The sequence below is a fragment of the Populus trichocarpa genome, chromosome 1, assembly GCF_000002775.5.
Source record: "Populus trichocarpa isolate Nisqually-1 chromosome 1, P.trichocarpa_v4.1, whole genome shotgun sequence".
Classification (NCBI taxonomy): Eukaryota; Viridiplantae; Streptophyta; class Magnoliopsida; order Malpighiales; family Salicaceae; genus Populus; species Populus trichocarpa.
Window position 1 is genome coordinate 40,395,207 of NC_037285.2, and position 27,848 is coordinate 40,423,054.

Sequence of the window (27,848 nt, forward strand, 5' to 3'; positions counted from 1 at the left end):
CCGCTTTTGAGTCATCTTTGATTTTTCTCCAGCGGCAACAATGGACTTTCCCAAGTCATTTTCCTCGTGCAGCCCTCTCTCTCTCTCTCTCTCGCTCTATAAAACCAAGTTGCTGCTGAGTTGCTGCTGATCATCTTTAAAATCTCCTTCCTGGTCTTTTTCTTTCCCTCCAGCAACCCACCTCTCATTACTGAGAAAAACACGCCGTTTCTGCTTGTGGTTTTTTGTTCTTTGATCATCGTTCTAATTAGTTCCTCCCAGATAATATAGCAATTACCAAGAGAACGAGTTGTGATCTGCGCATGGCGTTGTGGCCATCATTACTGTCGAAGACTCTCTCTGTTTTGGTTTCTGGATTTGTGGTGTTGAATTGCTTTGCTGTGGACAAGTTTGGATCCCATGCTCAAGTAGTCGCTCCACTCTTGCCACAAGATGAAGGTACGTACGTCCTCCTGACAATTCAATAATCTCACTCTCTCTTTACCATGATTGAAGGTTCCCTTTTTCCTCGAAAATAATTTATTTGCAGAGATTAGCGCTTCTTATTTTTATTTACTATTCTTAAATAAAATCAGAATCATTTCAATTTATGATGATTAGTGAGAGAAATTAGTATATCTACTGAGAAATAAAATCAGAATCATTTCAATTTGTGATGCACTTCATTAAATTGTGAATTATATTTTTTATTTTGGATTATCCTCTCTCTTTCGTAATTAAGAAAACTTGTTCTATGATGTTGTTGACTACCTTTCCATTCGAATCATGGAGCTTCTTTTATAATATTTTAAAATAATAAACAATATTCTCTTGCCGGCAAGCCTTGATAAAATATTTTTTAAATATTTTAAAAGGCTTTATTTTATCAGGACCTTCTAACTTCTTGTAGTCCTCTATCAGTTTCTGTCTATTACTATAAAATCAAAGATTAAGTAAGCTTAGCGTAATTAACGATTCCCAATTACAGTTAAACAAATCAAAATTAAGAATAGCGTTCATCGAAGAGAGAGAATGAAGAGTAGTTGGCTTGAAACTATACATCATTTGAAGGTTGAAAATGACTAAAATATCCATAGTGTAAAGTTGATGATGCTTTATTTCAAAATGTTTTCTTTGAGGAGAGATAATAATAATAATTGGTATGTTGATGTCATCAAAGCAATTAATTATTGCTTGATATTGCATCTTTACAATAATGCCAAGTGACAGATAATTTTGGTGGAAGGTCCCTACCTTTCTGGTATATTAATTGTACTCGTAAAATAGAAAGAAAATTTTGCTACTTGGATTATATACTCAACTGGAAAAAATAAATTGGTTTTATTTTAATTAGAAAAAACAAAATAATTAATTATAATAGATGAACATAATATTAAAATTTAAAAAATCATAATGATATTCTAGAAATTTTTTTTAAAAATGACACAAATAATATATTTCAATTCAAAGCTAATTAAACATTGCAGAATAAAATGGTATAAAAAACCTAAACAAATAAGTCATAGTCAACCCGGGTTAGCACAATAAACTTATAGCCCTGGTACTCAGGGCTGAGTCAACCTGGAAAATCATGTCGAACTCACAACTTAGATCCTGATAGAAAAAAAATAAAAGGCCTATTTAAAAAAAAAAACTTACGTTAACTTTTCAAATTCATGACCTGGATAATTAGACTCAAAGCACCTTATCTGAAAGAGTATTTTTGGACATTGTGAGGGTTCACGCACATTGTCTAAAGTATGTTGGTGCCACCCACGCACCTTCGAGTGTGTTGCACGCGTCGTAACCTTTTTTTCTTATTATTTTCTTTATGTATAAAAAGACTAAATTGAATCTAAGCTGACTTGATAATAACAAAAAAAACCTTTGTAAAAAGACAAAAAAACCCTTTCAGACAAGTTTTAATTTTTTGACTTTTAATGACATTTTGGTTGTGTGTATGTGTGTGTGTGTATATATATATATATATATATATATATATATATTATCCATCATCTTATATGATAATAATGAAAAAACCATTTTAAAATTACCAAATTACCTCTTGACATCATTATTGAAATTTTGGTCTTTTCACCATGCTTTTGAAATGCAAAAAGTATATATTTTCTCTAATCAAAATTTTCTTGTATGTATTTTAAGTCTTTAAAATAATATTGGAATTACATATTTTATTGATAAATTAATAAGTATTAAACTCAATAATTATTAAAGAAAACGTTATTCGCTTAATTTTAGAAATTTATACCTTGTTGAGACTAATTTTAAGTGAGTTATTATAGATTAATATTTCACTATGGATTTGCATAATGAAATATTGATTTTACCTTTTGATGGGCAAACTAACTTGGCTTGAATTTAGAGATAGGAGAGGTTTTTTCACGGGCATATTAGTCATTACTAGAAAAGAAGGGGTTAAATTGTATTTTTATATTTTTACTTAATTGCCCATGAAAGACAAAAAAAAATTAATAACTTGGATCAATGGGCTTTTTAATCTTTGATTTAATTTTTAAACAAGTAAGTTACTTCATTGCCTTTGAAAATTAAAAATAATTGTCTTTGACATAGGAATTCTTTTGTTATTTAGATGTGGTGATTTGATAATTATTGAATGTTATTGGGGATAGTAGGGTAATTTGATAAATGATTTTTTTTTTTAAAATCAGAAATGTGTGAAAAGTGTTCGCTGCTTTTGGACGGCGTGTGTGATACCATTCGGCGGCCAAAATCGTGATTCTAGAGCGGTGATTGAAGTGTCTCGTTTTTAGCTATACGAATAAGTGGCGCGTGTATCCCAATGATGGTCGGGGTGGCAAAAGTGATCTTTTTTTTTCTTTTTCCTATTTGATTTTTATTCTAGCCTTAAAAAAAATCAAATCAACCTTTAAAATTTGTTGTACTTAAGATTTCATTTCTATTGTCTTAAAAAAAATCAAATCAACACCTTCTCTCATGCATTTTTTTTAAAAAAAACCCTTCTCATTCCTTGTGTTTCTCTCACCCTAAAATGACTCACCTTTTCACCTATTTATAATGGTCAAAACGTTGATGAACAATGAAGAAATAAACTTAGTAACCAAGCTTACAAAGCTTTGAGGTTATTCCTCTCATCCTTGGAAGCGACTCCACTCTTTCTTGATCCCTCTCCCTCTGATCCATTACAATAAACATTTTCTAACTTTTCCCACATTATAGCTACCAAATCTTCATATATATCATTATTGATAATGTTATCAGCAATACAAAATCGATCCTCCTCCATATCCTCTAGCTTCACATCCTTCTCTTGCAACGCTTTAGCCAGGACTTATTGAATAAGAATAATGTCTTTCACCCTTTGTTGCCAAAAAGTAAATTTTCTTCTTTTTTTTAAATTTATTTCATGATAAATTTTAGCTTTTTATCTTTTGTAGACATTGATCATTATCAAATGCTGAATCTCCCAAAATCAAATCTTTGATCATCATCATCATATATTATTTTTCTAACTGTGTTTTAGCAAGGCCTTCATACATACATTATTTTATGGATAAATAATATTAATATTATTATTGCTTTTATGGATGATTGAAGTTCCTGAATTGTATGTAACAGTGCAAACTCTTCAAAACATATCCAACAAGTTGAACATCAGCAACTGGGCCACCATCAATCGAACTTCTTGCGGTAGTGCACAGTGGAACCAGACCATCGACAGCAAAACTGAAAGCATTGTTACATGCAACTGTACATTTGAGAATGGCTCCGTCTGTCATGTCACTAGCATGTATGTATGTTTTCTGTATAGGAAATATTCAAGAATCGTAATTCTTCCCCTTGCAAAAGCCATGATATTTATATATTATTTTCATAATAAATTTTATGTTTTGTGAAAGAGTAGAATACCGCTCTTAGAATTTCCGATAACTTTTTCTATTTTTTTTTAATGAGGTCATAGTGATGGCGATAAGGTGTCCTATTTTAAATATCAATTTATGCTACTCTTTTAATAATAAAAACACAAGCACAAATGTGTTCATGGTAGCATGTTTCCAAGGAAACAATTGATATATTGATGTTCGTAAAAAAAAAAAAAAAAATTTTAATGGAGAGCAGAGTCTTGTATGGTTTCATTTTCTTTTCGTTTTATTTACTAACTAATTCTTATATTTTGTTTTTGACAGAAGCGTGAAAGGTTTTAATTTGAATGGAGTTCTCCCAGAGGAACTAGGAGACCTTCCTCATCTGCTTGAAATGTAAGTGATGAGTGCATTTTCTACGATTCTTAATCAAGTTTATTAATATCATTATTGAACAGAGATCAATTGCAATATATTTGGGTTTCTTTTCTTCACATTTCCTGGCACACCATGTGCTTCACAGAGGATTTTAATTTATTTATCAGAACAAATGAAAGTTTTTATGATGATTCAAATGGGAAAAGGTCTTTGTCTGAGTGGCTAAGAGCAACAGTGACTTGTAAACAAAAGGAATTATGGAAAGACTAAGATGAAGCATTTTTCGTTGGACAGTGATCTGGCTCGCAACTACATTAGTGGAACAATCCCTCCAAGACTTGCTCAGCTCCCCAACCTTAAGATTTTGTAAGTCTTTTTGTGCATTCTGTATATGTGAAGGGGTTTTCATATCCCGATATGGAAATTCATGAACATGTTAACCTATTTCCCAATTCTCTTCCATGTCTTAGGTCTCTCATCGTTAACCGTCTCACCGGCCCAATTCCCCTGGAAATAGGCAACATTACCACAATGGAGGAGCTGTAAGTCACAAAGCGAACTTCTTAAATGAAACGCTAAGCTAGAACGTTAAATCTTGAATTGGATCTTTCAGGGTCCTGGATGATAATCTGCTAGGAGGGTCTCTTCCTCCAGAACTTGGAAATTTGACAAGCTTAAAAAGACTGTAAGAAAGTGCCTTCATAGTTATAGTTTATACCATGTCTTGTAGATGTGTCTGTCTGTCACGTAATATTCAATCTCAGTTTTGTTATCTATGGTACTGATACTTTTTACTGATTTTGGAGGAAGTTGTAACTTGGTTTTTCTTATTCCTGCAGTGTCCTTTCCTCAAACAATTTTACAGGAAGTATACCAGAGACACTTGGCAATTTAAAGAATTTAACCGAATTGTAAGTGATGAAGTCGCCTGCAATCATTTTCACATTCAATATTTTCAGCTACAATATTCATGATTTATATATATGTTGCTGCAGTATGATAGATGGGAGCGAACTGTCAGGGAAGATACCTGAATTTATCGGGAACTGGATCAATATTGAAAAATTGTGAGTAATTAGTTTTTGTCCATTTATCTGCTCATGCTATCCTCTAGGACAAGCTAATTCAAATCTCACTTTCGTTTCCGTTTCTCAGGGATTTGCAAGGAACATCCATGGAGGGTCCTATTCCATCTAGCATTTCATTGTTAACAAGTTTAAAATCTCTGTGAGCACAAACAAGTTCATTTATTCCTGTAGTTTTTCAATCATCTTGCGATTTTGCTGTTAAGAAAGTTCATACGCATGAGCAACTGATTTTTCTCTTCCAGGAGAATATCCGATTTGAATGGATCAAGTTCAACTTTCCCTAATCTACAGGCCATGAAAAACTTGGAAAATCTGTGAGTTGAATAACCCTGATCACGATTCCTATGTATTGAAAAGCCTTTCTAATTACTTTTGGATTGCCTTAACTATAATAAACTGATCATTGTTTACATTCTTGCAACAGCATTCTGAGAAATTGTTTAATTACTGATTCAATCCCAGACTACATTGTAAATATGTCGTCTTTGAATATTTTGTAAGTTTTTCTAACAGTTATCCTTATGGAAATGCTTGATTTCAAGGATCTTATTTCTTCCCTATAGATGTTATTTTGAATTCAAAAGAGGCAAATGATTGACACAAGCTTATTCCATCATTTGGCTTTTCATTGAAGATAGATAAAGTAAGGTGAATCAGAAAGGTCTAGCGATGAGTTGATCCCTTTATTTATTTTTGTAGAAATAAGAGAGAGTTGCCATAGTTGGTTCATATTTATGAAACAGGGTTGGCTAATTTGAACTACTTTTGCATATGATCGCACAGTTAGGACTTGGGGCTCTCTCTCTCCATTTCCTTGAAACCTGAGCCAGAATCTAGCAATGTTGAGATTTCATTAATTTGTATGTATTTCGTTACAGAGATTTGAGCTTCAACAAGTTGACAGGCCGAATCTCTAACTTCACGAATTTGGAAAGCCGAACGGTGTAAGTCAATACGTGCACATGCTGAAACACACAGGTCCTTAATTTTTTTTTCTCGTATTGGCAGCTTGTTTATTGAATTCTTGTTTAACATATGTGTAGGTTTTTGAACAACAACTTACTAACTGGAGAAGTGCCTAATTGGGCATTGAACAACAGGAAGCAATTGTGAGTCGATAATGATGCTATCAATCCTTGTATTCCTGTTTGGTTACCATGTTATTCATCCTCTGATAGATTTTTCAGAAATTTCTTGTCTCCCGTCATACAAGAAAAATGTCAATCTTCATTTTTCAGCAATCAGGAACTGTATTACCCATACCATGGAAAATCTATTTCAGGGATTTGTCCTACAACAATTTTACGTGGTCAGCTTTAGAAGGGTCAGCTTTAGGTGGTTGCCAACAACTGAAGCAAAACCTGTAAGCATTATTTTACTCATTATTTGTTTTCTCTTCCCGATTTGTCTCGTGTTGCTCATTGTTCTACTTCAAAATTCAACAGGAACTTAGTTTCTAGTCATTTATCAAATAACAAGTAAGTTCCTCTTTTACTGAGATGCTTTGTGAAAACTCTGGAACTATGAATTGCTGACAGCTTGAATTCTTGTCTTTTAGCACTGATGAGTGGTGCTTCACAAAAGGCCTTCCTTGCACACAAAATCCTGAATGTAAGTATGAAAGAAACCAGACAGTACTGATGTTCTATGAAAAAGTCATTACATAAAATCACCATGTTTACTGCCCTGTTGAAGGATATTGATTGTTCTGCAGATCGTTCCTTGTTCATAAACTGTGGAGGGGGCAGTGGGCCTTTTAACGATGATACTTATGAAGGAGACTTAACTGATGGTGGGCCAGTTGCATTTTCCTTTCTACCAGGAAAATGGGGTTATAGCAGTACTGGGACTTATATGGAGAACAATTCAGTTCAAACTTCCATAGCAAAAAATGATTTTAATCTGGGTGTGACAGGAGTTTATGAAACTGCTCGCCTTGCTCCGCAGTCACTGAAATACTATGCCCTGTGTTTGCCAAAGGGAAAGTATAAAGTGCAGCTCCACTTTGCGGAAATTATGTATTCTAATGATCAGACATACAGAAGCCTTGGGAGGCGCATATTTGATATATCGATTCAAGTAAGCAAAATGATTTTCAAAAAGCATGCATGCTCGTCTAAGATTTTGTTTATTTCGTGTGATTTTAATGTCCAGATTTCCTCTTGAGGCCTACCATGTGTTTTGTTTGCTCCTTGATAAGTTTTTATTATGCCAATGAAAAGATTTTTTACTACTGTTTTAAACTTTTTAGGGTTATAATTTGAACATTTTGCCACAGGGGATCACACTTCGGAAGAATTTCAATATCATGGAGAAAGCTGGAGGAGTTGGCATCGGCATCATTGAGGTATTTGATAATATAATTGTTAACGGTGGCACACTAGAGATACACTTGTACTGGGCAGGCAAAGGCACTACTTTCGTTCCTAACAGAGGTGTCCATGGACCACTCATATCTGCCATCACAGTGACACCAAGTAAGTCATGGCATATTCAGAGTTTTGATTGATTTCCATCCACGAACTTCTCATCTAATTCTTTCTCTACTTGTAGAGTTCAAGAACGGATCAGGATTATCAGTTGGAGCTGTAATCGGCATTGTAGCTGCTTCATGTGTACTTGCTGCGCTGTTTTTGCTGCTACTCCGATCGAAAGGTTACCTGGGAGGAAAGGAACTCGTAGACAAAGGTGGGACTGAAGGCATAAGTATCTCACTTGTTTGATTGTGCGTGTGTCATGGTGCTTTCGATTCGTCTTGTCTTGCTGATTTTGAGATTCTCTTTTTGTAACAGAACTTCGCGGTCTGGATCTCCAAACTGGTTATTTCACGTTAAGACAAATCAAACATGCTACCAATAATTTCGACACTGCGAATAAGATAGGAGAGGGAGGATTTGGGCCAGTTTACAAGGTATTCATGCATTTTCAATAAGATAGGCATGCACTACTCTGATCTTACGTGACAAGACCTATACTTTTGGACCTAGACTTATTACATTGATCCATAAAAATATTTGTTGTTAGGTTATCCATATAATTTGTTCAAGATATATCCTCATCTAATTATAGATAATCATCCGAATGCTCAGAACCTTTACTCTCCACAAACCCGACTGCATCGCTCAGGCTGTGCACTTGGTTGTCTTGGGCCATGAATAAAATCTACCATGCTTGCAAAATAATTTTATACAAGGGGAAAGGATATTATCATCTTCAAATATTCTGAAATTTCAGTATGCGCCTTTGATTTCAGGGTGTATTGTCAGATGGTGCTGTAATTGCTGTTAAGCAGCTATCATCCAAATCGAGACAAGGAAACCGTGAATTTGTGAATGAGATAGGCATGATATCTGCCTTGCAACATCCCCATCTCGTGAAGCTTTACGGCTGTTGTATTGAGGGAAACCAGTTGTTGTTAGTATATGAATACTTGGAAAACAATAGTCTTGCGCGCGCACTCTTTGGTACTTGCTTAGTTGACCATCTACTTTATATACAGTGAGAATATGATTGAGCTGTTTGCCCTATTCCAATGTATCCTTGTTTTCCAGGTCGCGAGGAACACCAGCTTCAACTGGACTGGCAAACAAGAAGGAAGATATTGTTGGGTATTGCGAAGGGGTTATCATATCTTCATGAAGAATCAAGGCTGAAGATTGTGCACAGAGACATAAAGGCAACCAATGTGCTGCTTGATAAGGATCTAAATGCCAAGATATCTGACTTTGGTTTGGCCAAGCTTGATGAAGAAGAAAACACTCATATAAGCACGCGAATAGCTGGAACAATGTGAGTTCTCTCTCCCCACTTTGATCTCTCAATTTAGTTTCGGACCTGTAAATAAAGGGGTTAGTAAAATCTGCTTGTAATCAATGCAGTGTGTTGAAGGTATAATAGTGTATGATTTTACAGGGAAAAACTACCTACAGATTTATTCTGCTATCTTATGACCAAATGCTCACCATTCAATGCTTATCTAATTTCTCTTTCAGAGGTTATATGGCTCCAGAATATGCAATGAGGGGTTACTTGACAGATAAAGCAGATGTTTACAGCTTCGGAGTTGTTGCCTTAGAAATTGTCAGTGGGAAGAGCAACACGAATTACAGGCCGAAAGAGGAGTTTGTTTATCTTCTTGATTGGGTAATACATATATATATCTTTTACTCTCAGAACGTCGTCCTACATATCTTACATTTTCTCTGACCAGCAATGAGCATAACTGATTGGAAGATGCATGGCCTTGATTTTGTTGTTGTTTATCTCCTTTTTCGCTATCTGTCTTTTGCATGAATTCTAGCTGCTTAATTTTCCCCCATGACATTTCATGAAAGGCTTATGTCCTGCACGAGAGAAACAACCTTCTTGAGCTTGTGGATCCAAGGCTTGGTTCAAGCTACTCAAAAGAAGAGGCAATGAAGATGCTGAACTTGGCTCTCCTGTGCACCAACCTATCTCCCTCTCTGAGGCCAGCAATGTCCTCCGTGGTGAGAATGCTTGAGGGCAAGATTCCAGTTCAAGCTCCAATAATCAACCGTGGTAGCATGGACCAGGAAGCAAGGTTCAAAGCCTTCGAGCTTTTATCACAGGATAGTGTCTCCACTCTCTCTCAGAGCAGTCAGGTGCAGAGCAGAAGCATATCAAGGGATGGACCATGGGTAGATTCCTCATATTCCCTCCAAAGTAATGATGAGACTAAGGATCTTTATCCCATCAACGCAGATTGACCGATGGAAATCAGATGAAAAACCCCTATTAGTCTTCTGTACACATCTCTTGGCTAGAATAAGCGATTGGGACTAAGTATACCTTTCATGTTGTATAAAAAAAAAACATACTTAATTTAAATACAAAAACCAATCTAATAATTTAGTTACGTTTATCAAAACCAAATTAATAAATATTTCATTATATGATTGAAAATAAATCCTTGAAGTGCAAATGTTATTCAACATCTTATGCGATAAATTAATCTTTGTCTATTTAATTTTCTCTATATAGGTTTTTTTTCTTTTCTTTGCTGGATTAGACTGCTCTAGACAGTAATTAACTTCGATTAGTATTGGAAAAAAGACCTAAAAAAAATATTGTTTTATTGCAGCACGCCAGCAAGCCAGAATTGACCTTGCATAAGAAATTCCCATAATTACCTGCTATACTCAATAACTTGGGAAACCTTATGGAGCTTAACTATTTATATCAAAAGCAAAGTTTTTTTTTTTTTTTTTTTTTAAATTTAACCCTTCCTTTTCTCTCTCTTTTTTTTCATTTAATTTCATTCTCAAATTTTTAGCTTCTCTTAAATCTCTACCTTCTCTTTAAAAGCAATTAGTTTTTTTTTTTTTTTCAGAAAGCACTAAAAAAACCTCATAGTGATTCTTACGGAGAACCTTAATTTTTTTTAATATTTGTTCAATTATTTCTTCAATTCCTGTGGAGTCTGGTCATTTGAAGAAGTTGAGGCTTTTGTGGATGAAACTCGTGAATCTGATTGGTGAAATCCCAAAGAGTTTGAGAAATCTTTCGAGCCTTGAGCACTTGGATTTAGCTGGAAACGATTTGGAAAGTAAAATTCCTGATGGATTGTTTTTGTTGAAGAATTTAACTGTTTTGTATCTCTTGGATAATAAATTGTCTGGCGTGATACCTCAAAGAGTTGAAACGTTGAATCTGGTGAAGATTGATGTTGCAATGAACCAATCGAATGATATCTCAAGCCTTCCACGTTTAAATGTCCAAGACTTGTCACCTAGTAACTTTAGTGGTTCGATACCAGCAAAGTTTAGTTCAAGCTTAGTGCTTCCAAACATGTCTTTTAATGATATCTCTGGTTCCATTCCATCCAACAGTGTGTTTAGATTGATGGGTAGCAGTGCTTACGAGCCCTTGAAACCATGTTCTGCTTCCGTTGTAATATTCGACGACAAAGGTACAGGAAAGCTTTCGAGGGGTTATGCTACTCTGTTCAGTGCTGGCTGTCTTCATGGAAATGTCTTGTAGTATGTTGACATTTGAAACTAAGGGAACTTGTGGAAATAGTCAGAGAGTGGGTTTTGAATACATTTATGATTGACATCTTTTTCGACTCGAGACAACCACAGATGCAGGCTCGTTTCATCAAAGACTACCACAGGATTGTTGACTTCTTCCTGTCAATAATGAGAAAGCTGTGTTTGAAAGGGAGGATGGTTCATACGAGGAGCCAATAGGAAGGGAAAGCTTGAGAAGCCTTGGCCAACGTTTATTTGCTTAAATGCATTTTGTTCCTTTATTAGTTTTCATTTTGGTATTTGTGTTGATGAAAGTAGAAGGATCAAATGCCATTCATTTTCTAAGCCTTTTTCTTTCACTGTTACCCTTTTGTAACAAAAAAAAATAATCAGGAAATAAAAAAAATCGAGATGAAAATAAAACAAAGTGCTATAAAAAGATGGATTTTTAAATTGAAAATTTATTAAAATAATATTTATTTTATTTTATCTTGATGTCATTGTATTAAAATCATTGAAAAATATCAAAAAAAATATATTAATTTAAGACTTTTTAACAATTTAAAAAATTACTTTTCAAAGCAAAAGCTATTGCATTGTACTACACCTAGATTATTGATCCAAGTGATAACGAGCTAGTAGATTCATTAATTAGTCTGTGTTCTTAGGTTCTTGGAATTGTGAAACGCTGACGTGTATTCATTTGCTTCAAATATTATTCTAAACTTCAGTAGTTCGAATATAAATATGATGGGATCCCTTCCGATCCACACGACTATTAAAGATTCAATATTTTCTACTTATTTGTCATCATACTATCTGAACACCATATTTTTTTATTTAAAAATAATTACCAGCCACGTAATTGATTGACTAATTTTTATGTGAAATATAATTAATTATATATACACGCGCGCACGCACGAGGATGTTGTAAAGTACAATGGTTATTTTATTTCCATGAAATATATAAATAAAAATAAACAAATACACCTGCTTTTACATTATTAATTATAAAAATCAATGATTGGTTTTATTATCATAAGTTGATAAGGAAAGAAATTCAACGTGAACAATGACAACCATTAAAGCATCACTCATCGACGGTTATATTTTAGGTTAATTGTATTTTATCTCCTTGAAGCATATAATAACTATCAATTTTTACTTCAAAACTTGTTTTTTTTTTATCAATTACCCCCAACATTTATCCATCTATCAATAATTTTTTGAGAAAAATTGGATAGAATTCATATATTTTAAGGGTTAAAATGAAATTTACCCTTCGACCAATGAGTAAAAAGGTTATGGATAGTTTTCCTATCCTTAGGCCGAAAAAGACTTTCTAAAAATTATATAAAATATTTTGAGAATTTATTTTTAAAATAAATAAAAAGATTACTATTTCAATGGACACTTGATTAATTGGATTCAACTGTTTTATTAAGGATTTAAATTAACATGAAAATCTTCGAAAGGTGAGATTGGGGGATGAGAATGCCATTGCACATTATTAGAACACTTAATAATAATGTATTTAAGCATGTAATTAATGGCACTATTAATTAAGTAGAGTGTCATTAATATCAATGGCACCAATTTTATCTTGAATGTTTTGAGATTGATAATACCAAAGTGGTTATTAATTGATGATGAAGAGGAAATTTTATATTTTTCCTGTTTGTCCTTTTATACTTGTGATCTTCGTCTTCCTCTCTCCCTTTCCATGTAGAAATTGCCGCACAATAATTGAAAGTAAACTTCTATTAGATCTTCTTAGGAATGATGATGTTCGATGGAAGTGATAAATAAAATGAGAAACTTGGGAATTTATTAAAGGGTGTTTGCAACAATAATAATGCAGTACCTTTCTAAAATGTTTTTTTTTTTTTATTATAAATATATTAAAATAATATTTTTTTATTTTTTAAATTTTATTTTTAAATTTAACATATTAAAACAATCCAAAAACATCATCTTATTATACGAAACTTTGGTTGCAAACGTATTATTCAACTAATGAGTTATTGGTCAAACTGCCATAACCAAGAAATGATAAAGCGGCGGTAAGTTGCTAAAGCTGCAAATTTTTATTTTTTAAAAAACCAAGTCAATGTTAAACTCACTAGTCTAACCAGACGGGTTTGATCAAATCTGTTCAATATATAATATTTTACATCAATCACGACTGATTAAATGACGAGATCATTAAGTTTTTAATTATTCGTACTGCATGTTTAGGAGCACGGCTGACTGGCGTTAATTACGCGTTCGTACATGTTCAGGGTGTCCTCAGGCCGAGTTTATCACTATTTGGATACGCGAAAGTTGACTTTTTATTAAGAACAACCCGCAAATGTTGATTTCTGGGACACCCACAGTTTGTCTCCACAGCGACATTACGGTAAAGACCACACCGTGTGTCCCAGCTGCTTCCCTGTTTGAAAGAAAACCAACAACCTCTCTGCCAGGACAAATCATCCTTGGCAGGCGGCTTAGCTGATTCTAGATCAATGATACAAAGAACACGAAATCATGCCAGCCTTTTCGTGCTTTTTCAGCTCTCACCTTTTTTTATTCGGAATACACTCACTTTCTCTTGATCAATTCACTCTCTTTGATTTTTCCTAGTGGCACTCACAACTTCCCCTCCTATCTTTCACCATCCCTGCCATCCTCCCTTTCTGCGACGACCCTCTTGGGGTGTTCTTGTGTTCTGCTCTTACAAGCAGTGTTTTCCTTTTCTTTGTATATTTTTTTTTTCTCAGGGTTTTGCTTTTAGAGCTTTGTTGACCCTTTCTCAATATTTTATTACGACGACAGCATTTTTTCAAGAAAAGGACGCAATGCAAAATGAAAAATGAAAAATAAAAACCCGAGTAACTCGTCATCTTTAAAACCCCTCCTACATTATCTTTCCCTCCAACCACCTTACTCTCTTTCTTCCTTCTCTAAAAAAACAAACGAAAAACATTGTTTCTGTCCCTGAACTACTGCTCTTTTTCGTGTTCTTTGAATTTTTTTTTTGGAGATATTAATTACCCCACAATTACAGAAAGAGTATCTGTGTTCTGCATGCTTAAAACATGGCGTTTGTTCAATCACTGTCAAAGACTGCCTCTGTTTTTGTTTTCTGTTTTGTGGTATTGAATTGCTTTGTTGTGGACAAATTTAGATCTCATGCCCAAGAAGTGACTCCGCTCTTGCCACAAGATGAAGGTAAATGGTCATAATTCAACAATCTCCATTTTTTTTTTGTCAGCAACTCAAAATATTTAGCAGAATAAATGGTTTTTTCTTTCTGGGTTTTCTTCGTGTAATGGCCAAGTGTTCTTGTTCTTAACATTAGTTGACAGACATGCTCTTGTCTTGTTCGTTGGAGGAAACTGTTGTTTTGACTTTCAGATTTTTCATTTCTCTTTAAAAACTTTTTTTTTTTATCTCTTCTTGTCATAAAAAAATTGTGTTTTATTTATTTTTTAAGATTAATCGGGGAAATATATTGCATGAATTGGGCAATAATAGGAAAAGAAGAGGAATTCAGTTTCTGGTCATAAAAAATTATTTTGATTTATTTCTAAATAAAAAGTATTTTTGAAAATGTTACTTAAATGCATGATCTGTATAGTTTTCTTAAAAAAGAAAAAGAAAAAAACTGTTCAATTTCTTGTTGCAATCAAACAAAAGAAATGAAGAATATTAAACAAAAGAAATAAAGTACAAGAAATTTGATAAAATATTAAACAATTGAAGAAGTGAGAAGGTGATATTATTAAAAAATATATTTTTCGTTTCTTCGATGTGACATATTTTTGGTATGTTCATCGTTTCAAGTAGCAACTGTTGCTTGAAAGTTGCATCTGTTCAACACGGCATTCATTTATGGTAGAAAGGTTCTTGCCTCCCTGATATATTTGTTAAAATAAAGTACAAGAAATTATTGAAAGGTGATATTATTAAAAAATATATATATTTTTCGTTTCTTCAATGTGACATATTTTTGGTATGCTCATCGTTTCAAGGAGCAACTGTTGCTTGAAAGTTGTATCTGTTCAACACGGCTTTCATTTATGGTGGAAGGTTCCTGCCTCCCTGGCATATTTGTATTGTTAGCTCAATTTATTTATGCTAGGTTTTCCAAATGTGCAAAGTATTTTTACTATAACAACTGGGTGGTACTATTTTCTCTTGTGTAATGTGTTCAAGGAGTTACCTATCACTATTCTTGAGCAAGATTTGCAGAGGAAAGCTCTGGGAGGCACATGAAAAAAAAATGGCTTCTAAAATATGTGCGAAATATTGGGTGAAAATCGAGAGTTTCGACCATGTACATGTGATATATCCCAAAAAGGAAAGGTCTAGTAAAGTAAATCTGTGCAGGTCTATCTCACCCATGAACAGTTATGCTGATCGACGTGAAATTATGATTTGTTTTACTAGTAAATTCTCACATTATTGTAAGCCTTTTTTCTTGGTGTTGCTTAACATGTATTGTTACTATCTGATGCAACAGTGCAAATCCTTCAAACAATATCCGACAAACTGAAAAACAACAATTGGACGACAATCGATCGAACTTCCTGCAGTAGCGCACAGTGGAAGCTGTACATCAGCGACCCCCCCAAAAATGACAGAATTCAAAGCAATGTTACATGTGACTGTACATTTGAAAACAACACCGTCTGTCATGTCATCAGCTTGTATGCACTTGTTTCCTTATATCCCTCCTTTTTCTTCAGACATAATAACCACTCAGATAGAGATTAGACTCGTCTCAAGCAATGCTTTGATAATTAGAAGAATATATTTGTAGCAAACACTCTCTCTTGGATTTGGTACTGGTCCAATTTTATATGAACACTGTATCAATTCCTCAACCTCAGCTTATGGTAACGACCGCAGAGTCTTGGTGTTGTACGAAGACTTATCACCTCTTACCGCTTTCTCTTTATAATCATCTTTTTTTTTCTCTTCTTCTGACAGCAAGCTGAAGGGTTTTAATCTGACTGGAGTTCTACCAGTGGAATTTCGAAATCTTACCCAACTGCGCGAAATGTGAGTGGCATTTGCGTATATATTTCTTGTTAGTCAAGTTTTTTGTTGGACAGCGGAGATTAGTTTCTATCTGGATATATGGATGATTTTAATTAGATTGCTTATGATCTCAGTGATTTTCTCTCTTCTTCAATGGGCTATCAATGTGCAAGTTTCAAATTCTCCAGGGTTACAGTGTCTTAGTTGATAGACTCCTGTCCTGTTTTTTCTTGTTCTTTCTGGTTCTCTAGAATGGTTTAGTTGCCAAATAGCCCATCCACATTCACTCAGTTTGATATACATTTACGTGTGAAATAATTTCCAAGTTTCAATGCCTCTTTTCTCAAACACAGACAGCTCTGTTCACTCGCATTTTTGAAGTTTTTTTTCCCCTTTATTGTTATCGTCTTAGCAAGATTTTGTTACAGCTGCAATGTGCAATGTAGAATATTACCATTCTTTTTACTCTGTGAGAATTCGAATTTTAGAATGACTGAAATGAAGCATCCTGCATTGTACAGTGATCTCTCTCGCAACTACTTAAATGGATCAATCCCAGGAAGTCTAGCTGAGCTCCCAAACCTTCAGAGTTTGTAAGTTTGTTTGTTCACTTGTATTTCTTATGGAGTTTTCAATTGTGACATGGCCATTCTAACCTGTTCACTATTTTTTCTTCTATACCTGAGGTCTCTTCTGGCAAACCGTCTCTCCGGTTCAATTCCTAGGGAAATTGGCAGCTTTGCGACTCTGAAGTCCCTGTAAGTCTCGAAACAAAGTTCTCAACTTGTCCAGTAAATGAAATTCTGAGTTGCAATAAAATAGGTATTGCGTCTTGCAGGGTCCTGGAAGATAATCTACTAGGAGGGTCTCTTCATCCAGACCTTGGAAATTTGAAAAGCTTGGAGAGACTGTAAGACAGATGCCTTCATCTTCTATCTGAGTTTATTTATGTATCTACTTCATGATATTCAATCTAAGTCTTTTTATGTATGGTACCAGTATTTGATGCTCACTCAGAAAAAAATTATTTGTTAACTTTGTATTATTTACCCCTGCAGTCTTCTTTCCGCAAACAATTTTTCAGGAACAATACCAGACACATTTGGCAATTTAAAGAATTTAAATGATTTGTAAGTGATGATGCGGGTCACAATTTTTTTTTATAGTAATCACTATGGTGAGCTTAAATATTCATCTTTTTCATATGCTCCTGCAGTAGGATAGATGGAAGTGAACTGTCAGGGAAGATACCTGACTTTATTGGGAACTGGACCAACATTACGACATTGTGAGTATTTACTTTGTTCCATTTATCTGCTAACGTGTCCTCGAGCACAAGCTGAATGGAATTCCATTTTCCTTTCCCTCTTGCATTCCTAACAATGGTATATTTCTCTTGCAGGGATTTGCAAGGAACATCCATGGAGGGTCCTATTCCCTCTACCATTTCACTGTTAAAAAAACTGACAACTTTGTGAGCTTAAGTTCCCTATCTTGTAGATTCACATTCAGTACAAAGAATTTTGCCTCGTTGCTTTTCGGTAAGTCTATATTTGAGAAAACTGATTTTTTCTGTTGTCTTGATTTTTCAGGAGAATATCGGATTTGAAAGGATCCAATTCAACTTTCCCTGATCTGAAAGATATGACAAAAATGGAAAAACTGTGAGTTGAATGAGACTGATCAAATATATTGTTACAGCAATATTACATCATTAATTGATTACATATTATTTTTTACTCAGGATTCTGAGAAATTGCTCATTGACTGGTTCAATCCAAGAATACCTTGGAAATATGGCAGACCTAGATACTCTGTAAGTTTCTCTAACTGCTACCTTCATGGCAACGCTTAATTTCATGGGCGTCATATTATGTTACTCTGATTCAAAATGACAAGATGTGTAAAGTGATTGACATCACTTTACTCTATCGTTTGGTTTCATTTAAAGTAAGATAAAGCAAAGTGAATCAGTAAAGGTATAGCAATAAGTTGATTCCTTATTTATCCTGGTTGAACAAGGATCTTTCCTAACCATGAAGCTCCAGCCTTTTCCTCTTTTAAAACCGACAGTTTTGCATTTCATTTTTCCTTATTTTAGATTCTCATTGAGTGAGGTCGGGATGTTTTCAAACCAATCTTGATTTGTCATATGAGATGCTGTTGGTGATGTTCTACATTATAACAATGTAATAAGATATGTGGAAGACATCTTAACATTTGGAAGGAGTGGAAATTCTGCTGTATATGTATGTGTGAGGTTCATATGTTCTCTGTGAGCAAGAGCTAGACCTGCATATAGTCTGCATGATTCAAAATCATGATGGTGGGGGCTCATGTTTTTCATAAAAGCCATGCTGCAGAGGATGTAATAGGACCTTGAATATTATTAGTCTGACAACACGGACTGGCCCGACATTCCGTGAATTAGATTGCAGTGTGTTTATATTGCCCAGAGCTAATTTTATCTAGTGCTTTTTTCACGTGCTTTCATTAATTTGTATATATTTCATTGCAGAGATCTGAGCTTTAACAAGTTGACAGGCCCGATTCCTGGCCCATTAGAGAGTTTGACAAAAAATATAAAGTTCATGTAAGTCAATAAACGCATGCTTTCTGAAAGCACAGGATCATCGTTTCTAATATATGTCTCATATATTACCTGTTCATTACCTGTTTATTAATGTGTAGGTTTCTGAATAACAACTTACTAACTGGAGAAGTGCCTGCTTGGATACTGGGAAGCAGGAAAGACTTGTGAGTCTATTGTGAAGCTATACATAATTCTTTATACATGAAATACACCAATCTTTGTTCTCCTCAATCAACAACTATATTACCCCTGCCATGAAATTTTATTTCAGGGATTTATCTTACAACAATTTTACTGGATCAGCTGATCAAAGTTGTCAACAGCTACCAGTGTAGGCATTATTTTTTCCCGTTACTTGTTTCTTCTCCTTTGTCTCAAGTTGATTGCTAACTTCTATTTTGAAATTATATAGGAACTTAGTTGCTAGTCATGTGTCAACTGGGAGCAACAAGTAAGTTCCTCCTTCACTAAGATGCCTTTTAAGAAATCTAGAAATTTGACTTATCGACAACCCTCATTCTTCTCTACAGGATTTCTTGGTGCTTGAACAAGGACCTTGTTTGCACAAGAAAACCTCAATGTAAGTGTGTAAAAACAGTACTCTGGTGTTTGATGAAGGTGTAATTACATAAATACAGTGCTTGTTGTCCTAGGGAAGGCAGCTTATGATATTGATCCTTCGTTGTACAGACCATTCCTTGTTCATAAACTGTGGAGGGAGCAGTGAGACTGTTGGTGATAATGTATATGAAGACGACACAACTCCAGGGGGGGCAGCTGATTTTGCATCTATATCAGAAAGATGGGGTTATAGCAGTACAGGGACTTATATTGGCACTGATGACGGCGCTTACAAAGCAACAAATTCTTATGGTCTGAATGTGACCGGTGAAGGTTTTTACCAAACTGCTCGCCTTGCCCCTCAATCACTCAAGTACTATGGCCTGTGCATGCTGGCGGGCAGTTACAAAGTGCAGCTCCACTTTGCTGAAATTATGTATTCTAATAATCAGACTTTTAGCAGCCTTGGGAGGCGGATATTTGATATATCAATTCAAGTGAGTAAAATGATTTTCAAATGAGAGCATTTATTTAGGATTTTTCTTTTTATCTATGATTGTATTTCTAAATAACCTCATGAGACCTACCATGTGTTATGGATCCTTTTCAAGTTTCCATAGAACAGGGTGGTAACACTCTTTAAAACCTGCAAAAGTCATGCTCGGAACTTCTTCCTGCAGGGGAAGGTAGTTGAGGCAAATTTCAATATTATGGAGGAAGCTGGAGGTGTTGGTATTGGCATCACTAAGGTATTTGATGGTATAATTGTTAATGGTAGCACACTGGAGATACACTTATACTGGTCAGGCAAAGGTACTACTGCTGTTCCTGACAGGGGTGTCTATGGACCTCTCATATCTGCCATTACAGTGACTCCTAGTAAGTCTTGACGAAATCAAGAGGATTTTTTGTTTCCATCAACGGTCTTTTTATTTTATTTAATTTATTTCTCTCCTTGTAGACTTTAAGGTGGATAATGGTGGCGGATTATCAGTTGGAGCTATTATTGGCATTGTAGCTGCTCCATGTGCGCTTGTGGCATTGGTTTTGCTGGTCCTCTGGAAGAAAGGTTACTTGGGAGGGAAGGACCTTGAAGATAAAGGTAAGATTAATGGCACAGGAAGCATGTGTCTTATTTGAATGTGTGCATGCTGTAAACTTTTGATTATCCTTGTCATGCTGATTTTGAGATTCTGCTCATCACAGAACTCCGTGCTCTAGATCTCCAAACTGGTTATTTCAGCCTAAGGCAAATTAAACATGCGACCAATAATTTTGACCCTGCAAATAAGATAGGAGAAGGAGGATTTGGTCCAGTTTACAAGGTATTTATGAATGTTCTACTGTATGGCGCCTTCTTGTATAAAATCTATCACACATGCAAAAGCTTGTGATAAAAGGGAAGCAATATCTTCTTAAACATTCTGAAATCTCAGTCTATTTTATTTCAGGGTGTGTTGTCAGATGGTTCTGTAATTGCTGTTAAGCAGTTATCGGCCAAATCCAAACAAGGAAATCGTGAATTTGTGAATGAGATAGGCATGATATCTGCCTTGCAGCATCCCCATCTCGTGAAGCTGTATGGTTGTTGCATTGAAGGAAATCAGTTGTTGTTAGTATATGAATACTTGGAAAACAATAGCCTTGCTCGGGCGCTTTTTGGTAAATGCTTGACCAACTCCTTAATGTATCAGCTTATGTAGTCTATGGAATGAGAATGAGATTAAATTGCTTTCCTGTTCCTCTGTCTCATCTCTATCAGGTCGTGATGAACACCAGATTAAACTGGACTGGCAAACAAGAAAGAAAATATTGTTGGGTATTGCAAAGGGATTAGCTTATCTTCATGAAGAGTCAAGGCTGAAAATTGTACACAGAGACATAAAGGCAACTAATGTGCTGCTTGATAAGGATCTAAATGCCAAGATATCTGACTTTGGTTTAGCTAAGCTTGACGAAGAAGAAAACACTCATATTAGCACGCGGATTGCTGGGACAATGTGAGTTCTTTCTCCACCTTGTTCTTTCAATTTAATTTCCTTGGTTGTGGTAAAGGGATAAATAAATTTTTTTTTTTTTGGTAATGATACTTTGAACAATATGGATATCAAATGGAAATATTGTAAAACGCAGACATATTATTTGATGGCATCTAATAACAGCAGCACAAATGATTATCGCCTTGGACATGAGAACATATACATTCATTCCACAAGCTCATGGCCATTACTTACTCTTCTGGTTCTTTCTAATTTCTCTTCAGAGGTTATATGGCTCCAGAATATGCTATGAGGGGTTACTTGACAGATAAAGCAGATGTTTACAGCTTTGGGGTTGTTGTTTTAGAAATTGTCAGTGGGAAGAGCAACACGAATTACAGGCCGAAGGAGGAGTTTGTTTATCTCCTTGATTGGGTAACTTTTATCATTTCCTTTCAGAATTCTGTCTACACATTTTACATTTACACTGACCACCAATGAGCATGATTGTAGACTGATGGAAAATGCATGTTACTGATAATTGTAGGCCTATGTCCTGCAAGAGCAAGGAAACCTTCTAGAGCTTGTGGATCCAAGCCTTGGTTCAAACTACTCAAAAATAGAGGCATTGAGGATGCTTAACTTGGCTCTCTTGTGCACCAACCCATCTCCCACTTTGAGGCCATCAATGTCTTCTGCAGTGAAGATGCTTGAGGGACAAATTCCAGTCCAAGCTCCGATAGTCAAGCGCAGTACCATGAACCCGGATGCAAGGTTCAAAGCCTTTGAGCTTCTCTCACATGATAGCCAAACACACGTCTCAAATGGATCTGAAAGCAGTCAGATACAGAAGAGCATATCAATGGATGGACCGTGGATCGATTCTGAATTTTCTATCGAAAGTAAGGATGAGATCATAGATTCCTCATCGACCAAGCTTCTTAAGGATCTTTATGACGTCAACTTAGATTGATCAACGGAAATTGATGAAATAGTCCCTCCTTTTCTTTTGGTCTGGTAGTATTCTGAGTTTGCAAATAGGATTGCTGAGTAATCAAGAAATACATTTTAAATGATTTGTTCTAGTATAAATTTTTTTTTTTTTTTTGGACTAGTTGAGGTGGTGGAAAGGAAAAGGCAAATAAAGGGGGAAAAAAAAAAACTTAGGAGAAGGTAAGGCAGGTTTAAGCCGTGTTTGTTTGCTAGAAAATAGTTTTTTATTTTAAAGTGAATTTTAGGAAAGTGAATTCCGGGAAAGTAAATTATTTTTTGATATTTGGTAGTGTAATAAAAAATAAGTTGGAAAACACTTTCCAGTATTTTGTTATGTTATGGAAAATAAGCTGGAAAATAACTTATTAATGTTTTATTTTTTTCAAGTTTATTAAAATAATGAGGAACAAATCTTATAAATTAAGAAGATGAATGAGAATGATATTGTTAAAAAATATAATTTCATAAATTATCTCAAATAAAATAAATAATAATCAAAATAATAGAGATCAAATATAACAAATAAAAAAATTGAAAGATGAAGAAATTAAAATAATAATAATTACCATTTCATAAATTATTTCAAATAAAATAAGTAACAATTAAAAGAATGAGGACCAAATTTGATACATAAAAAAAATTTTCAATTAAAAAATAATAAGAAAAAAGCAAATAACAATTATAAAAATGACGATTAAGGTTAATATAAAAATCAAATTCTAAGGGATAAAATTGAAAAATAAATATTCAAAATAATATATATATATATAGCAATCAAAAGTTTGAGGACCAAATTTGATATAATCAATAAATAATATGACATTTCTAAATTTTTCATAACTTCTGGAAAGTGTTTTCCATCCAAAATAAAAGAAAAATACTTTCTGTAATGTTTTGAATTAAAAGAGATAGGAAAAGGCAACAAAGCCCTTGGAGGCTTAAAGAGTGAGTATAAATAAATGAGGGGTATTGTGGTAATTGAATAAACATAATAAGTATAAATAGAAAAAAGAAAAAAAAGAAGATAGAGATCTGAAATTAAGAGTGAAAAACTGACGGGATAAGAGAAGAAAAGGGGAAGAAGAAGAAGAGAAAAGAGGGAAATTAGAAGGGAAATAGAAAGGTGTTGGAGAAAATAAGTTTAAAGGTAAGATTACGAATAATATGTTTTCTTGAACTTTAAATTTTGGTTTTGATGAATGTTAGGGTTTTGAAGATTGTGTTTTAGGTTTAATTGATGAATTAATTTGAATGTTATAGGGTTGATTGTTGTGGGAATTGATTATTTAGTTGATTATAGAAGATTGTGATGATTTTGAGTTATGAATTGTGTAAATGGTGAATTTTGAGTTAGAAATATGGATAGAACAGTAGGTTTTCTGTTGAAATTCTGGGTTGGAGGTTGAAGACGACAAAATTTCAGTTTGGTCCCTCAATTTATGAAAATTACAGTTTAGTCCCCAAACTTTGGAAAATTACAGATTGGTCCCTGGAACATATTCCGAGATTCTGAACAGAATAAAAGATGAATTATGGGCAGAATTCCTGCATAGTTATGAAATTTTAACACTTTCAATTTGGTCCTTCAATTTGACAAAAATTACAATTTGACCCTAAAATTTTGGAAAAATTCCAGAATGGTCCCTGGAGCATAATGAGATATTCTGGACAGAATTTAGGATTAATTATGGTCAGAATTTCTGTATAGTCATGGATTTATGATATTTTTAGTTTGGTCCTTTAATTTGACAAAAGTTACAATTTGACCCTTAAAAATATGATAAATTCCAGATTAGTCCCTAGCTATAATATTAGCTTTTGCAGATTGGTTTGATGAATAATTGAGGGTTATTTAGTGAATTATTACCAATTTTATTATTTGTTTTATTATGGATTAGATTTCGGGAAAACCGTTTAATTTTGGGTTTTTAATATACCCTTAGATAAGTGTATTAAATAGGTTACATGTTCTTTTGAGTCATTTTTGAATATGTCTCCTTTGTATTCAGATAATCCTGATATTCTACCGGCGGGACGTCAGTAGGATTTCCTTCGGTATCTGCTTTTGAGTGCTGTTTACTTTCGAGTCAGGTGAGTGGATAATTTTTCATATGCATGAGAAATATTATAAATATTTGATTTGTTAAAATGAATTGGATCATGCTTCTTGATAATATATATATTGATTATTATCCTTGTTATGATAAAGTATGATCAATTGTTGAATCTAAATTCTTGATATGAACCAGTATATATTTTTGAATTGATTTTTGAATTGATAGCTCCTCATTTAATTGATGTCATGAGTTAAGCCTTGAGATATGAATATGTCTGTTTGATTATGATTATGAACCTATGGTATGCCAATCAGAATACCAATGCTAACAGGTTAGTGTTAGTCTTTGTGCACATCGTATCTGAACCCTAGTTGGTCGGGGGAGTCACCAACCTGTGTGTACTGATCATACCACAGTACGGAGCCTCATGCTCATTGCATTTTGATTTTCTGACGAGCTTTACCTTATGATATTCTTGTTATGACCTATTTGAGAAACCTTCCTATAAGAATCTAGAGCCATACTTGTATATATATTTCTCATTGTTGTATTACCTCGTGTGTGTGTGTATTGAACGTTATCTACTCACTGAGTTGTTGAACTCACCCTCTCATTATTTACCTTTTCAGGCTTATAGCTTGTTAGCGGATCATTTTTGTTGAACCTTCCGAACCTGCTTTTTTGTTGTAATTTGTACCTTTATTTTTGTCTAGTTAGTGCTCCAAAACTATGAAATTATATGAACTCTTGTATTAAAACAATTAAATTATATTATGAAGTTTATTTTTTTATTAGTGCTGCGTTGAACTCTAATTGAGTTTTGAAGAATAAGTTTGGATGTAAGTTTGAGTTTTTCAGTTTTTTTTCTTATATTATTGGACGTGGGATAAGTTTTGGTTGCTGACCAAATCTGTTTGAAGCTGTAGGATGGACTCTCTTTTTTTCTTTCATTGTATCAACTTAAAATATAAGAACTAAAAAGTACTAACAAGATACAACAACAGTAGAGAGCAGGCTCACAGGGTTCCGGCAACTCGGGTGCTTATGTGGGTGTTTTCCTCTTCATCAAGTTTGGCTAGCCCAAAGTCAGGTATCTTCGGGTTTGGATTCTTATCAAGCAAAACATTGGTGGCCTTGATGTCTCTATGCACGATTCTTCATGAAGAGAAGCTAAACCTTTTGCTATACCAACACAAATCGTGTGCCTTGTTGCCCACTCCAAATTCAGCTGGTATTCTTCAGGACCTTTGAGACAAGATCAGCAGTGATGCTAAGTATAAGATGAGTATTTTCTCTCTTCCCATACAAGCATGCATACCTTTACATGTATGGAAACATCTAAGAGCCAAGAGCTTGAAATCAATTAAATTATGTTCTTTGAATTTACCAAACAAAGCACAAGCAAGGCTGTTCTTTTCCATGTACTCATACACCAACAATAATTGATTGCCTTCAATGCAGCATCCGTGAAGCTTTACAAGATGAGGGTGTTGCAGAGCAGAAATCATGCCAATCTCATTCACAAACTCACGGTTTCCTTGTTTTGATTTCGAGGAAAGCTGCTATACAGCAATTATGGTTCCATCTGATAGAAGACCATGCATTAAGAAAATAAGTGAAGTTCATGTTGAATACCTTGTAAACAGGACCAAAACCACCTTCTCCAATTTTATTAGCAGGATCGAAGTTGTTTGTAGCAGCTTTAATTTGCCTCAATGTAAATGAACCTGTTTTTAATTCTAGGCCCTTCAAATCTGCTGGGGAAGCGAATTTGTTTCAGAAAAGAATCCGTTTCTTGGAATTAATCTCGCTTCTCTCTCTCTCTCTCTCTTTTGACTTCTCATTGTCAATCAGTTTTGCCATAGCAGCCTTCTTTTTCCAGTTTCAGCTTAACAGGTTTGATTATATATATATATATGGTTCTACAAAGTTGATATGGAGAAATCGTATGCAGAAATAGGAAAATAAAGATAAATCTTTAGAAAATACCATGACGCATACTGATCTTCTGTCCTAAACAACCTTTCCACCAGAGAATTCCTAGAATCAGGAAGATGACAACCACTACTGCAGCCACAATGCCAGCCACAGTGCCAACAGATGTACCATTACTTCTGCTATTTTCTGAAGGAGGTACAAAATCTGCAGGAAGCAAAGAATTTATAACAGAAAGACAAATAACATCACATAGTAAGTCAAATACATTATTCGTATGTAAGTGCAGAAACTGTACCATTCAGACTAACTTCAAATAGCAGTAAAAGGAAACATAATCAGTTTTTATTGCTTCCATCTTTTTCAGAGATACAGCAATTTATTTTTGTATTAAATCTTGTAATAAATCAGTACGAAAAGGTATAGTACGAAAGCTTTCCATTTGGTCTCGTGAGAATTGCTAAATGCACCTCCCAAATTCCAATAATAATAAGAACGGAAAATTTGTACGATGACCCCAGATTTATTGGTCATATGGATGGAGAGAGTACACAAATTGGATAAGACCAAGCTGCATTGATGGTTTTGTACTGTACGAACAGAATCCTGATGATTAAGTTCATAAAATTTCCTCAACTTACCAGGTGTCACAGAAATAGACGATATGAGAGGTCCATAAACTCCTCTAACAGGCACCCCAGGTGTCCCTTTTCCAGCCCAATAAAAGCGTATCTCCAATGCATTTCCAGTTACAATGGCAGTAAAATTTTTTATAATTGCCTTACCAACACCGCCTGCTTCTTCCTGGATACTGAAATCCTTTTGTACACGCTTTCCCTACATTTTTGTTGTCAGATTGCTATTAATAAATCTGAAAGAAAAATGAAATTTTGTATTTTCATTCAAACCTGTTTTTTTTTTATTCGAGGAAACCTCACCTTCCGGAAAGTGCATTTTGTGGGTTCAGGTGAGCGAGTAAAACCCCGGCTGTCCCAGGCTTTTACAAGAGGTGCATGCCCTGACTCGAACTCGAGACCTGCTATGCAGATCTCAAGCCCTTTGCCGTCACGCCACGCCCCTGGAGACTTTCATTCAAACCCTTAATACTGAATGACAGAATAAAACTTGGATCAGTCACCTGGATATAGATATCAAAAAATCGCCTGCCAAGACTGCTGTGTGTCTTGTCATCAGTAAACGTTATCTCTGCAAAGTGAAGGGTAACTGTGTAGCTCCCATTTCCCATACAGAAACCATAATAAGTCAGAGAGATTGGAGAAAGGCGTGCATCCATGTAAAGTGCTGAAGTATTTGCGGAGAGTTTGGTTGCATTCGTCCATGTGTAGGAATCTGAAGAACGGGCATCGTCCATGAAGTGACCAGTGGTACTAATTGCCCA

General features: G+C 34.6%; 3 protein-coding genes across 4 annotated transcripts; 2 read left to right on the top strand and 1 right to left on the bottom strand.

Annotated features, from left to right (window-relative positions):
• Window positions 1–16: 16 nt before the first annotated feature.
• On the top strand, window positions 17–10,235 carry LOC18095427 (probable LRR receptor-like serine/threonine-protein kinase At1g53440). The gene is made up of 24 exons (XM_006370019.3): window positions 17–438; window positions 3,598–3,769; window positions 4,167–4,238; window positions 4,515–4,586; window positions 4,691–4,762; window positions 4,834–4,905; window positions 5,060–5,131; window positions 5,216–5,287; window positions 5,376–5,447; window positions 5,551–5,622; window positions 5,733–5,804; window positions 6,187–6,252; window positions 6,352–6,417; window positions 6,591–6,671; window positions 6,754–6,786; window positions 6,867–6,919; window positions 7,023–7,387; window positions 7,587–7,785; window positions 7,862–7,996; window positions 8,101–8,219; window positions 8,562–8,772; window positions 8,860–9,097; window positions 9,301–9,451; window positions 9,643–10,235. Exons 1-24 carry the CDS (start codon window positions 303–305, stop codon window positions 10,033–10,035), a joined length of 3,066 nt encoding a protein of 1,021 aa, XP_006370081.3. The 5' UTR covers window positions 17–302; the 3' UTR covers window positions 10,036–10,235.
• A 3,421-nt stretch (window positions 10,236–13,656) lies between these two features.
• On the top strand, window positions 13,657–22,783 carry LOC18095430 (probable LRR receptor-like serine/threonine-protein kinase At1g53430). 2 transcript variants are annotated; one of them, XM_024595555.2, is made up of 24 exons: window positions 13,657–14,516; window positions 15,811–15,997; window positions 16,281–16,352; window positions 16,853–16,924; window positions 17,018–17,089; window positions 17,170–17,241; window positions 17,390–17,461; window positions 17,548–17,619; window positions 17,734–17,805; window positions 17,924–17,995; window positions 18,076–18,147; window positions 18,850–18,924; window positions 19,023–19,088; window positions 19,196–19,255; window positions 19,337–19,375; window positions 19,455–19,504; window positions 19,615–19,982; window positions 20,166–20,364; window positions 20,447–20,587; window positions 20,692–20,810; window positions 20,937–21,147; window positions 21,248–21,485; window positions 21,749–21,899; window positions 22,012–22,783. In XM_024595555.2, exons 1-24 carry the CDS (start codon window positions 14,384–14,386, stop codon window positions 22,435–22,437), a joined length of 3,111 nt encoding a protein of 1,036 aa, XP_024451323.2. In that variant the 5' UTR covers window positions 13,657–14,383; the 3' UTR covers window positions 22,438–22,783. The 2 variants fall into 2 exon arrangements, with proteins under 2 accessions (XP_024451323.2, XP_024451266.2); XM_024595498.2 differs by lacking the exon at window positions 13,657–14,516 and adding an exon at window positions 15,339–15,736.
• A 2,909-nt stretch (window positions 22,784–25,692) lies between these two features.
• LOC18095431 (probable leucine-rich repeat receptor-like serine/threonine-protein kinase At3g14840) lies at window positions 25,693–27,848 on the bottom strand. Its single transcript, XM_052455151.1, has 6 exons — window positions 27,588–27,848; window positions 27,091–27,286; window positions 26,504–26,656; window positions 26,149–26,268; window positions 25,902–26,111; window positions 25,693–25,759 (listed from the first exon to the last, which is right to left on the bottom strand). The coding sequence occupies exons 1-5, from the start codon at window positions 27,819–27,821 to the stop codon at window positions 26,077–26,079; spliced, it is 738 nt and encodes a 245-aa protein (XP_052311111.1). The 5' UTR covers window positions 27,822–27,848; the 3' UTR covers window positions 25,693–25,759; window positions 25,902–26,076.